Genomic DNA, 14,045 nt, shown 5'->3' on the forward strand with positions numbered 1-14,045 from the left:
AAGCCATTCAAGAAGAAGAGGAGGAGGAGGAGGATTTGTATGATCAATCATGAACGAAGCTTCTCTGTGCATGTTCAGAGGACCACTCATCCAAAGCCAATGGGTGAGTTTGGCAGTCTCACAATTCCCTTGTTATTTAACCCTTTGCTATTGACAACAAAAATTATCAAGTGTTTAGGCTTGGGGCTTTATGTATATGGGGGCCGTGTTCTTATTTATCTAATCATTTCTATCCCACTTTTCTCCCCAAGTGGGGACCCCCAAAGCACCTTACAATACGAAAACAAACAAAAATATGACAGAAACAGACAAAAAAAAAAAACCACCAGAAAGGGGAACAAATGGCTCCGAAATGTAGAGCAAGTCTAACCCTCCATCCCTGAAAACTGATTTCCCCCCCCCCCTCATACATACACACCAGCTCTAGGCTATTATGACCCTGAAACTAACAGCCAAAACGCTCTGAATCATAGAATCATAGAGTTGGAAGGGACGTCTAATCCAACCTCCTGCACAGTACAGGAACTTCACAAATACCTCCCTCCATCCACCCACACAAACATCCCTAGTGAACCCTGCTAGTTTGGTGTAGTGGTTAAGTGTGCGGACTCTTATCTGGGAGAACCGGGTTTGATTCCCCACTCCTCCACTTGCACCTGCTGGAATGGCCTTGGGTTAGCCATAGCTATCGCAAGAGTTGTCCTTGAAAGGGCAGCTGCTGTGAGAGCACTCTCAGCCCCATCCACCTCACAGGGTGTCTGTTGTGGGGGGAGAAGACATAGGAGATTGTAAGCCGCTCTGAGTCTCTGATTCAGGGAGAAGGGTGAAGTATAAATCTGCAATTCTTCTTCTTCTTCTTGCCCAGAAGATGGCAACAACCTCCAGGATCCTTGGCCAAACTGGCCTGGAGAAAAAATGCTGACTGAGCCCAAAGTGGCAATCAGCATTTCCCTGGGCAGGTACGAGAGGGCCTTTGACTGGCACCCTTGGTTACAGATAGACCTTAGCTACCTTTGGGCAAAGTACTATCTTCTCTACAGTAGGCCAGCTAGCGGGATCACACTGATATCTTCCAAACCTTCTGCTTGGCTTCTCTCCCCTCAGTCTAGCTCTGTGCGATAGTGTCTCTTTGATATCCATCTAGTAGTCACTACTCTTTTGAAACCATAGCTGAAACTCTTTTTTAAAAGATGAAGTGGCTCTCAGTGATTTCCTGAGTCCTAAGGTAGCCCAAAACAAGCTGCTTCATGTCTTTGGTTCACTTCAGTTTGTTATAAGTACTGACCAGTTATCAGTTCAAAAGTACCTATGTGGTGGAGAGTGACGCCACCTACAGGTTTCAGCCTTTATAATATAAATATGGGGATTAAATTGAAAGCCTCTTCGTGAACAGACAGGAATTCCTTCTTATATCACACACATAATATAGTGGGTTTGGGATGGAAGGTGCTAATTTGCATCTGAAATCAGTAGAGGAGAAAGGCAGAACCCACAGAAATTTAGTGGACTATTAAAGCCCTTCCACTTTTACATTCTGAATGTTTGGGTGGCCTTCAAAATTTGTTTCGTTTCCAAAGATTCAGTTTGCTAACTGGGCAAGTTGCATTCTTGCAGCGTTCGCATTTTCATGCCAGCCCAGCAAAATTCCTGTGATATTTTGCTGAAACAGATGAATTTGCTACTGAAAGGTAGCAGAGGGGAGGGAGGTCCTCAAGAATTTACTAAAATATTGGGATCCTGGCACATTCCAAAACTGAACAGCTTGAAAATTCTTGTTTTCAAACAATGCACTTATGGAAGATGCTTTTATGACAAAGAAATATGTATTGTTGCAGTCTTCACCTTTCTTTCCCTATCCATCTGTGCTCACTCGGTGTTCAACTTTTTACCACATATCATCCTTATTCTTAAAACCAATAACTTGTTTATGCAATCTTAAGACAACAAAACCTTCCCCTTCCCAAACCCTGCTTTCCTCAGGCTCTGTCCCCAAAATCTCCAGGTATTTCCCATTTTTTCCAGCTGCACAACTGAAAGGCTTTGATTTTTTAATAAGAGATTATTTCTATAATATCTGAATTGGGCTGGCCCAGACGAGCCCAATCTTGTTGGATCTCAGAAGCTAGGCAAGATCACCCTGGTTAGAGGGTTGCTATGTTAAGACAGGCAGTGGCAAACTTCTGGAAGGGGAAGCCTTTGCACCGTCTCTTAGCCTCAGAGTTCAGAGGGGGCTACCAACAGGGCCAGCTCTAGACTGACTGGCACCCTAGGCAAAGCTAACTTCTGGCTCCCCACCCCCTGCACTGATAACGTCACTTAGTCACATGGGAGCACTCGAATTTGGCACCCCCAGAAGGCCAGCACCCTAGTTTGTCTAGTGACAGGGCCAGCCCTGCCAATGAGTCAGAGAGAGAAAGAGGCATAAGCATCCTTCATTTCTTCTCTACTGCTGTTCCTTTGAAGTGTAGATTGCCAGACTCTCCATCTTGGCACCATGAGAGCAGGACACGTCTTGCATCTCTGGACATCCAGCTAGTTAGATTAGATTAGATATAGATATAGATTAGATATTACAAGATTATGCATGGGATAGAGAAGGTAGAGAAAGAAGTACTTTTCTCCCTTTCTCACAATATGAGAACTCGTGGACATTCAATGAAATTGCTGAGCAGTTGGGTTAGAACTGATAAAAGGAAGTACTTCTTCACCCAAAGGGTGATTAACACATGGAATTCACTGCCACAGGAGGCGTTGGTTGCTGCAAGCATAGAAAGTTTCAAGAGGGGATTGGATAAATGTATGGAGCAGAGGTCCATCAGTGGCTATTAGCCACAGCGTATTGTTGGAACTCTCTGTCTGGGGCAGTGATGCTCTGTATTCTTGGTGCTTGGGGGGGCACAGTGGGAGGGCTTCTAGTGTCCTGGCCCCACTGATGGACCTCCCAATGGTGCCCGTTTTTGGTGGGGGGGCCCACAGTGTGATACAGCGTGTTGGACTGGATGGGCCATTGGTCTGATCCAACATGGCTTCTCTTATGTTCCTATGTTCTTTTATGCTATCTCTCATCTTTCCTATCTAGAGAATGGAGTTCATATAATAAACTCCTTATTAGTGTGAAATCTTAAGAAGACTCCATGTATCTTTTGTTCCATGCTTGCACACCCACATCTACAGCTGACCACATGGCTTGCACAGTGCTTACAACCTAGCATACTCTGTGCATATACAGGGATATGTTGGAATCATTCCCTAACACAAACCACCTCTGTTCATTTCTTACCTTGAAAAACCAACAGAGTTGCCATCAGGTAGCTGCAACTTGATGGCACTTTGCACACATAATTGCTATAATGGGGGCTGATTAGGCGTGCCAGTTCCAGGTTGGGAAATACCTGGAGATTTGGGGAATGGAACCTGAGGAAGGTGGGGTTTGGGGAGGGAAGGGACGGGACTTTAGTGGGGTATAATGCCATAGAGTCCACCTTCCAAAGTGGCCATTATCTCCAGAGGAACCAAATCTCTGTTGCCTGGAAATCAATTGTAATCCTGGGAGATCTCTAGCCCCCAGGTGGAGGCTGGCAACCCCAGGAAGAAAGCATACAGAAAACTCTCTGTTGATACTCCCGCTGGGTAAGAATGAATTTCAACAGAGGTTGGAGATGCCCCTTTCCACTTATTTTGCACTGGACCTGGACTCATTTTGCCCTGACACCAATACAATTATTTATTTCTGAAAAATAAAATGGACACGGGAGGGACAGTGGTTCAGTGGTAGAGCATCTGCTTGGTAAGTAGAAGGTCCCAGGTTCAATCCCCAGCATCTCCAACTAAAATGGGTCCAGGCAAATAGGTGTGAAAAACGTCAGCTTGAGACCCTGGAGAGCCGCTGCCAGTCTGAGTAGACAATACTGACTTTGATGGACCCAGGGTCTGATTCAGTATATAGCAGCTTCATATGTTCATATGATCTAGCATGATTATTCTGAAGAAACTTTGTTGGAAGGTAAAGCATCGATCTCTGTTTGTGTGCACACTGTACTTCTGCCCGCTGCGGGCAAAGACTGCTCATGCGGGCTGCCGTTTCAACAAGCAACAGGAAATCTGTCAGAGACCTCAAAGTTCTCAGAAGAGAGACAGGAAACAAAGATAGGGGTTTTTAAAAAATTATTATTATCAACCTTCTAGCCATCCACCTACACAGTTCCAGAAGCTTTGGCCTACAACAGCAGCTCCTGCCAGGCTCAGGGCTTTGGGCCCCATCCCTGTTCAGGCAAGGCGTCACCTAATGGTTTAGGGGAAGGCGGAAAGACCCTCAGCAAGGTAAATGGGTATACTTTGCTCTCAGGAGAAAGGAAGGGGATGGGGGCTCAGATGAGAAACGGATGGGCAATCTCCTTCTTCCTTGAAAAGCTACAAGGAACAGAAATTTAACCGCACAGAGAGAAACCTTAGTGGGCGACAGTCGTCAGTTTGACAACTTGGTTAAAAAGGAACTGGGGTTTTTGTTTTGTTTTTTTAAAGCAGGTATGCGCAGGAACACAGTTCCGGCTGGCTTGGTGTCAGGGGGTGTGACCTAATATGCAAATGAGTTCCTGCTGGACTCTTTCTACAAAAAAGCCCTGTGCAAAACAATGGTGATGTCAGGGGGCGTGTGACCTAATATGCAAATGAATTCCTGCTGTGCATTTATACAAAAGCCCTGTGTGAAACAATGGTGATGTCAGGGAGTGTGGCCTAATATGCAAATTAGTTCCTGCTGGGGGGGGGGGGTTTACAAAAAAAGAACAACCGAGAGGGTACATTTGTGCCGCTCACTGTGATAGGAAGTTTGCTCAGTGAAAGGGTAGGATAACCTCCCAAAATTCATGGGTTCTAGCGCAAGCAGCTTCAGGGAATGCCACAGTGGCAGGCATACAGAGAACTCCTCAAACTCGCTCCAAGTCCAGCTTTTTATACTGTTCCTGTCAAACCTCCAGTACTACTGCAGCTCCCCAGTGTACACCTTGAGCCTCGCCATCCCATCTTGCTCTATGACTTTGACCATCCCTAAGAAAATCCTCAGACTCACTGGCACCCTAGTACATCTGTCAGGTGCGGTCGTTAAAATCATTTGTGGGGTCTGTTCCTCCTACAGAAGCCAGGCTCCAAGTGGGGCCTGGGGATCTCCTGGAATTCCAGTTCATCTCCAGACTACAGAGATCAGTTCCTCTGGGGGAAATGGGTGCTTTGGAGGGTGGACTCTTTGGCATTGTACCCCACTGAGGTCCCTGTCCTCCCCAGGCTTGAACCCCATATCTCTAGGAATCTTCCACCAGGAACTGGCAACCCTACTTTCTCTGCTTCGTTTGGTAGCTACCATTTTCCCCTTCCCACCACTCAAAACACAAATGTATCTGGGGAGAGCAAAGATACGAGAGTCGACGTGATGTTGCAGAAACAGTGTCAAAATAGAACATGGGAGACCCAAGTTCAAATCCCTACACCACCATGAAGCTCACAGATTAGGGCTACTAACTCTAGGTTGGGAAATTCCTGGAGATTTTTTGAGGATGGAGGCCGGCGTGGGTTTGGAGAGAGGAGGAACCTCAGTAGAGTATAATGCCATAGAGTCCACCTTCCAAAACAGCCATTTTCTCCAGATGAACTGATCTTTGTCATCTGGGGATCAGCTGTAATTCTGGAATTCTCCAGGCCCCACCCGGAGGTTGACAACTGAATCACAGAGTGATCGAGGGGTCTCTCTCAGTCTGACTCTGACCTACCGCTCAGGGTTCTTCTGGCTCTAAGTCTCTGGTATTAGTAGCATGTACTAGAACATGATATTGACAACTGAACAACAACATTGCTTAAATTAAAAACATGTCCAATTAATAATTCCCCTCTTGATTAGATCTGGGTTGAACTTCTGATTTATCCTCTGTTTGGGGTACCTAGTCTCAAAGAGATCTTTGAACATATGAAGCTGCCTTCTACTGAATCAGACCCTTGGTCCATCAAAGTCAGTATTGTCTTCTCAGACTGGCAGCGGCTCTCCAGGGTCTCAAGCTGAGATTTTTCACACCTATTTGCCTAGACCCTTTTTTGGAGATGCCAGGGATGGAACCTGGGATCTTCTGCTTCCCAAGCAGATGCTCTACCACTGAGCCACCGTCCCTCCCCAAATATGGCTTGTTGAATATGGCTTGTTGCATGTAACCCTGAGTACACCATGCTAGCAGATACAGGACCTGCCCAGGATGTGGTCTCAGGGACTATTTGCTTTGTTTACTTAAATTGTATTCTGTAAGTTGTTTTGGGTCCCCACTGGTGACAAAAGCATGGTTTAAAATGCTTAAATCAATAAAATGAGGGAGAAAGAACCATTTCCAGGGATGTCAAACTCATTTGTTATGAGGGCCGGATCTGAGATAAATGAGGCCTTGTTGGGCCAGACCATGTCGGGTTGGGCCGAGCCATGTCAGGCCTGGTCATGTGTGTACGTATTTAAGATTAAGAAGCATATATATATATATATATATATATATATATATATATATATATATATATAACGATCATAAACCAACAAACAATTCATAAAAGTCCAATTCATAACCAATACAAGGTGATATAAATATACAACAATTATTATACACTAAAATATGATACCACCTAAAATATACATAAAATATGAATACTGACTTTAAGACACTGAAGATGTAAAATTAGTGTTAAAACCAAGGATAAACAAAAACCCTGTCTAGACCTCTTTGTTTTTTCCCTTAATAAATTATTTATTCACTGCCTAAGCCAGCATTTAAAGCAGTAAAATCATACAAAATTAAAACTGATTGTCCATAAAATCATACATAAAATACTGTTCTAAAACTACAAATTTAACAAAACATGGCAATTACAGCCAACAGATTGGCAAAGGTGTTTAGCTATTTCCTGACTGAATCATTAGAGATTTCCTTATTCTTGTGGCAAGCCAGCCAAATTTTGCTAATTTGTGTGTAACCTCAGGGTTCCTACCGCTAAGAAGAGTCTTAAGGAGTTGCAATTTTTGGTTACTGGTAAAAGGTATGGCCTTTTCTCAATGATCATTATAAGCCTCACAGTCAAATATGACATGGACTAGAGATTCGATACCATCATTGCAGCAGCAGGGAATATAAAGAGATATAAACTTTATAAATGACACAGTCAAAAACAATTAAATATATATATTTCCTAAAAACATACTTAAAACGCAGCACTCATTGGTCTTAAAGGTGCTTTTTTTATTTCTCCCATGGGATCCAGGGAACTGGGCAAAGGAAACTCTGGCTTTTTCTTGGGGGACTGAGGGAGGGGAAGGAGGGGGAAGGAGCCTCAGCCAATATAAGGAAGAGATGCTTGGCTCAGTAGCTTTGGTGATTGAGAGAGCCTGGAAAAATTAGTTCTGCCTTCCTGCCCTTCCTCCCCAAGGGAGGAGCCTCAGCCAATGGAGAAAACAGAGGTTTTGCTCTGTAGCTCCTGTGCAATTGAGCAAGCCTGGCAAAGCAAGCCGTTATGCAGAAGGAAGCAGGAGAGGGGAAGAAGGAAGCAGATGACAGCCAGTTGCTTGGGGGCCTGATAGGAGCCCTCCGGAGGTCTGACGGCCCCCGGACTGCATGTTTGACACCCCTAATTTACACCACCCTGAGATCCTTGTAAGGAGAGCAGAATAAAAATGTATAGGTAACCAAAAAAAAAAAGGGTATATTCGGGGCTTTTTTGTGCAGGAATGCAATTCCAACTGGCTTGGGGTCAGGGATGTGGTCTAATATGCAAATAAGTTCCTGCTGGGCTTTTTGTGACATCAGGGGGTCCCATGGGGGGTGGCCTAATATGCAAATGAGTTCCTGCTGGGCCCCCGGACTGCATGTTTGACACCCCTAATTTACACCACCCTGAGATCCTTGTAAGGAGAGCAGAATAAAAATGTATAGGTAACCAAAAAAAAAAAAGGGTATATTCGGGGCTTTTTTGTGCAGGAATGCAATTCCAACTGGCTTGGGGTCAGGGATGTGGTCTAATATGCAAATAAGTTCCTGCTGGGCTTTTTGTGACATCAGGGGGTCCCATGGGGGGTGGCCTAATATGCAAATGAGTTCCTGCTGGGCTTTTTCTACAAAAAAGCCCTGGGTATATTACTGAAGGGGAAAGTTCACAGAGTAAATTGCAGTCTAGAGAATGACAATTTTTGAAACACCAGGAAGTTGACATTTGGGACACTCCTGGAAATAACTATATATTCCTTTGCATTTCTCTGTCTCCCAACTTTTTTCAACATCTGTGTCTCATGCCCCAACCGTAAATGTTGACTGACAGTTACAAGAAAGTACATACAGTACATCTATAGTACATCCACAATTTCTCATAAACAGTCAACATCTTGCAGTGGTTAGAGTGCCAGACTGGGATCCAAGAGAACCAGGTTCAGATCCCAGCTCTGCCACAGAAGCTTGCTGGGTGACCTGGGGCCAGTCGCACCTTCTCAGCCTAACCTACCTCACAGGGTTGTTGTGAGGATAAACTGGAGGAGAGGAGAACAATGTAAGCCACTTTGGGTCCCCTTGTGGGGGGAATGAATTAAATGTATGAAGGAATTCCTAGCACAGCTGACCAGTATCGATGGACATCTGCTGTAAATATGGTAGGCATTGCCTCCATGTAAGGTCCATAGATGCATTCCTGGCTTCCACCACAAACCCTCAGATACAGTCCTGGCTATGCTGTAAATCAGTCTCTTCTGGCCTGGCATTCTCTCTCCTTCTGTTTAGGACTGATTCTAATAATACAAAGTCCTCGTGAATTAGGTTTGCCAAACTCCAGGCAGGGCCTGAAATTTCAACTGATCTCCAGATGATAGAGATCAGTTCCCCTGAAGAAAACAGCTGCTTGGAAGGGTGGATTCTATAGCATAGTAACCTGCTGAGCTTCCTCCTCTCCTCAAAACCCACCCTCCTGAGTCTTTACCTCCAAAATCTCCAGGAAGTTCCCGACCTGGAGTTGGCAACCATAATAACATGGCGAAGGACTGGTTGCTACTGCAAAGTACATCTCACTGCAGATTTCAAGAGTAAACCATATATACTGGTCATGTTATAGGGTTGCCAGCTCTGGGTTGGGAAATTCCTGGAGATTTGGGGGTGGAGCCTGAGGAGGATAGTTGGAGGGGCCTCAGCAGGGTATAATGTCATGCAGTCCACCCTCCAAAGCAGCCATTTTCTGAGAGAATTGATCTCTGTCATCTGCTGTAATTCTGGGAGATCTCCAGCGCCCACCTTGAGGCTGGCAACCTTACCTGCTTTCTGTTGTGAGAGTACCTTACTCATTGTGAAACTCCTCAGACAGTGAGACCCAAGCATTTGTTTAAAAAAAAAACTGGAGGGGAGACTCCTTTCCTTCTTCTCTCACTTTAACATTTCAAAGTTGATCTTCCTGAGCCATAAACATCCAGGCCTCAGTCCACTAAGAAGTGCCACTTATGCCTTCCTTCAGGTCGGAACAATGTCTCCCACCAGTGAAGACTCCCCCTTGATCAGCAACAGATCTAACAGCCTGTCCTCCACGAGTTCAGGAGCCCTACACGTCTGCCTTTACCACCACCTGAACTCTTTCCAGTTGGCCCCACATTCAGCCGGAAACCTGACCTTCACATACGGGGACTACACTGCCGAGCAGCTTTGTGTGGCTGCTGCCAAAGCGTGTGGTAAGTTGAACTTTCATTTTTCACACACACCCGTTTTCTGTGGCAGCTACAACCTCTGAAGGATAGCAAGAGGAGCAGTCTGTGGAAAACCTGAAAGGGAGGCAAAGGGGGTAGTATTTAGAAGAAGGTTCTAGTAGTGTTCGTAGAACTAGGGTTGCCAGATTCCCTTGCTGTTGTGGCAGCGGATCTGGGGGGTATTCTGGGGGTGGGCAGGACATCACATGTGACATCCCCAATGTGATGGCATCACCTGGTAGTGACATCATTGCATTCGTGATGTCACATGGAATGCTTTGTTTTTGGGACAAAACTCTATGCTTCTTCCTTTCAAAACCATAGAGTTTGCCCAAAAATCAGAGTATCAAGGCATGACATCCCCCATCAGGGATGTTACACAGTGATGTCCCTGTTTGGGGGTGGAGTTTCCTCCACCGGCCAGCTGGCTGGTGGCAGATCAAAGCCCCCCAAAGTGGGGGGAAACCCACTGACAGGGGGCTGGCAATCCTACCCACCTGGGGGCTGGCAACCCTACTCAGAACTGCTACCAGCTCCAAATGCAGGAAGAGCTAAGGCAGGCACAGATTAAGGTTCTCAATGCAAAGATGGAAAGTGGGAGCCAGGAGGAAGGCTTTAGATTTATTAGGCACTGGAGAACTTTCTGGGACAAGCAGAACCTATACAAAAGAGATGTGTTTCACTTGAACCAAAGGAGAACCACGCTGCTGGTGCTTAACATCAAACAATGGAAGAGCAGTTTTTAAATTAATCCCCTGGGGGAAAGCTGACCAGAGCTGGTTGCCTTTGGGTCAGGATTACTCATTCCAAAGGCATGATAGTATAAATGCTTATGAAATTATTAGTAGGAGCACAATAGAATTTGGGAATGAGAGGTGGATGACAAAGGAAGTCCTTGTGTGGCAGCAAAATGGCTGAGGGAGCTGCTGGAGAGGGGAACGCATTATCAGTACCTATATGTGAATGCTAGAGGCCTCTGAGCCAAGATGGAGGAGCTGGAGCACTTGGTGCTAAATAGCAGTTTAGATTTAGTGGGGGTTTAAGAAACATGATGGAATGGGGAAAATGAAGAAGATATGGCCATTCTTGGATATAATCTCTATAAGTAGGACAGGTAGGGAAATGCTGGGGAGGTATATTGTATATTAAAGAGGGCAGATGGTCAAATAAGTTAGAAAACATTAGGGGAATGAATTCCCCAACAGAAGCAATATGGGTGGAAATATTGGGCCCTATGGATTGCTTAAAAGTGCAGGAGTACTACCACCCCCCTGATCAAACCCTTGAGGGCTGATCTCAAGCTGCAGAAGGAAATAAGGGAGGTGACTAAAGCAGATGATGATGTGATGCTGGGTGACTTCAACTACCCTCACATTGACTGAAGTCATACTGTAGAAACAAGATTCCTAAGCACCATAAATGACTATGTAGTGTAGGGTTGCCAAGTCCCCTTCAGCCTCCAGCAAGGGACTTTTTTCGCATGCGCATGTGGCACAATGATGTCACCCAGAAGTGATGTCATCATACTGGCGACACCACACGCTGGTCGCTCTAGGCATTTCCAGGGAAAATTCTATGGTTTTTCCCAGATGCTCTAGCAATTTGGGAGGTAAAAACTCCATGGTACCTATTGTACCATAAAGTTTTCCCTCCCAAATTGCTAGAGCATCTGGGGAAACCATAGAGTTTTCCCGGAAATGCCTAGAGCGACCGGCACACAGCGTCGTCAGCGCAATGACATCACTTCCGGGTGATGTCATCGCACCAGCAATGTCGCGGGAGGTTCCCAATGTGGGCTGGCGCGTTGGGAACCTCCAGTGCGGGGGAAAACCCACCCGGCCCAGGGGCTTGGCAGCCCTCATGTGGTGGAACAGTTGGTCACAGAGCCAACCAGAGTGGTGATTTTGGACTTGGTTCTCAGCAGGACTCAAGGCCTGGTGCAAGATGCAGATGTTTGTGGCACTAATTTAGAGCAGTAACCAATTAAGTATTAAGTTCACCATTCACATCAATGGAAAGTTACCCCTAAAGTCCAAAAGAGTAATGTTTGATTTCAAAAGAGGGTATTTTACAAAAACGAATATTTGAAGGAAGCTGAAAGAGAAACATAACAGCATCAAATCCCTGGAGGGTGTTTTGAAGCAATGTAAAACCACACTAGTTGAAGCCCAGATAGAATTCATTCCCTAAATTAGGAAAGGTACTGCCAAATCTGAAAGGATTGTGGTTAAGTCCAGGAAGTCATAAAGCAAAGAGACTTTTTCTAAAAAATGGAAGGTCTGCCCCAATGAAGTTAACAGAAACATTAAAATTTACATCAATTTTGCTACATCAGGCCAGTTTACACATGTACACAGGGAGTTGCTTCGCAAGTGAGTTCAGACCCAATTTGTCTAGGTCCATTGTAGACATGGAAAAGGGACTTCAGTCTTTTGCAATGTGTGAATTGCCTCTACAAGTCAGCAAGACACTTGCTGCTTTCATGCACAGGATGCATGTAATTGCCCTATATCAAAGTCAGAATTGTCTACTTTGACCACCAGTGCTCTTCATGGTCACAGGTGGAAATCTTTCACGTCACCTGATACCCCAGTTCTTTTAACTGGAGTTGCCAGAGATTGAGCAAAGGACCTTTTGCATGAAAAGCAGGTCAAGATCTTTCACGTCACCTATCACCTGACCCTTTTCACAAGAGATGCTGGCTACTGAACCTGAGTGCTCTATCACTAGTGCTCTACCACTAGTCGCCCCTCCCTAATGCAAGAGTTTAAAAATCAGTAATAAGTATTTCTATACCCGCCTTTGTTGTCAAAACAATGGATCTCAAAGTGACTCACATAAATTACATGCAGCACTAAAATTTAATACAAATATTCCTTGGAGAGGGTGCTCCTCAGCTGGACCTAAGCATCATGGAGGGACCCCTGAATGCTGTCTCATTTCCCTTTGAGGGTCCTAGGGCAAAGGGTGCTCCCTGAGGTTCCTCAGCTGGACCTAGGGTTGCTAAGTCCCTTCCATTGTCCAGTGGGGGACTTTAACGTGCATGCTTTCCGCACGTGCGACACAATGACGTCACCCAGAAGTGACATCATTGTGCCGGCGATGTCACTTGCTGCTGCTCTAGCCATTTCCAGGAAAACTATGGTTTTCCCGGACATCTAGCCATTTGGAAGGTGAAACCTCTATGGTACCTATTGTAATATAGCGTTTTCCCTCCCAAATGGCTCGGGCATCCAGGAAAACCATAGAGTTATCCCAGAAACACCTAGAGTGGCTGCCAAGCACCATCACTGGCGTGATGACATCACTTCCAGGTGATGTCATCACTGCGACGATTTCTGGGGAGGTTCCCCCCACCGGCCCAATGTGGGCCAGCAGGTTGGGAACCTCACAGGTGGGGGAACCCCCACCTGGACCGGGGGCTTGGCAGCCATAGCTGGACTTTGGCATATTGAAGGGGTATCTGGATGCTGCCTCCCTTCCTTCTGAAGGTCCTGGGAAAAGGGTACTGTTGAGATTCCTCAGCTGGACCTAGGCATGATGGAGGAGTGCTACCTCCCTTCTCTCTTTTGGCCCCGAGAAAAGGGTACTCAGTAAGGTATCTCAGCTGGCCCTAGGCATGCTGGAAGGGTCCCTCATCATGTTTCTCCCCTCTCTCTGAATGCTCAGTGATGACCAGAAACCAAGATCCATCTTCTTGTTTCTCCCAGGCATTCTTCCTGTCTGCCATCCCCTGTTCTCCCTGGCCACAGAAGATCTATCATGCTGGTATCCGCCCAACCATGTCTTTCACGTGGACGAGTCATGCAGCACAGTGGTGATTTACAGAATTAGGTACTGTGGATGTCTCCAGGCTGAGATCAGCCTCCCTAAGATAAGTCCTCTGTTTGGCACTCCCTTCACCTTGTGCCTTCCAAGCTCTTTGGCATTTCATGTTCTGCTTCTCCCATTGTATCTATAGCCTCTTCCTTTCCATTTCCCAGCCTCTATCCTTGCTGAGTTAAACCCACAAACATCATAGGCCTCTCTGGGGTACCTGAGGGAAAACAGCATGGCTTTCTGAAGGCTACTGAGGCAATCACAGCTGCACCAAGACTATCTGATTTGAACATAAGGCTCTGGAGCTCTTGTGCCCCACCAGCCTGTTGTCATGTTTATAACAACACACAGTGTGGGGAAGTGGTCAGAGAGTGACTTGCCCCCAGCTGCTTGGCAAGTCACATCAAGAACATTTAAAGAGAGGCTTTCCTAGTCTATTGCTCTGCCTATGAACTAAATATCCTCTATTAGCTGCTCTGGAGTTCAGACAGTCATC

General features: G+C 45.8%; 1 protein-coding gene across 1 annotated transcript in view; it reads left to right on the top strand.

Moving 5' to 3' along the window:
- Nucleotides 1-4,263: 4,263 nt before the first annotated feature.
- The window catches only part of JAK3 (Janus kinase 3), a 49,067-nt gene continuing 39,285 nt past the window's right edge, over nucleotides 4,264-14,045 (top strand). Inside the window, exons 1-3 of the mRNA XM_060232538.1 lie at nucleotides 4,264-4,320; nucleotides 9,505-9,715; nucleotides 13,441-13,564. Of these exons, the coding sequence (XP_060088521.1) occupies nucleotides 9,514-9,715; nucleotides 13,441-13,564 (326 nt within the window). The 5' untranslated portion in view covers nucleotides 4,264-4,320; nucleotides 9,505-9,513. The remainder of the gene's footprint in view (nucleotides 4,321-9,504; nucleotides 9,716-13,440; nucleotides 13,565-14,045) is intronic.

Source organism: Heteronotia binoei, chromosome 2 (assembly GCF_032191835.1).
Source record: "Heteronotia binoei isolate CCM8104 ecotype False Entrance Well chromosome 2, APGP_CSIRO_Hbin_v1, whole genome shotgun sequence".
NCBI classification, from domain to species: domain Eukaryota; kingdom Metazoa; phylum Chordata; class Lepidosauria; order Squamata; family Gekkonidae; genus Heteronotia; species Heteronotia binoei.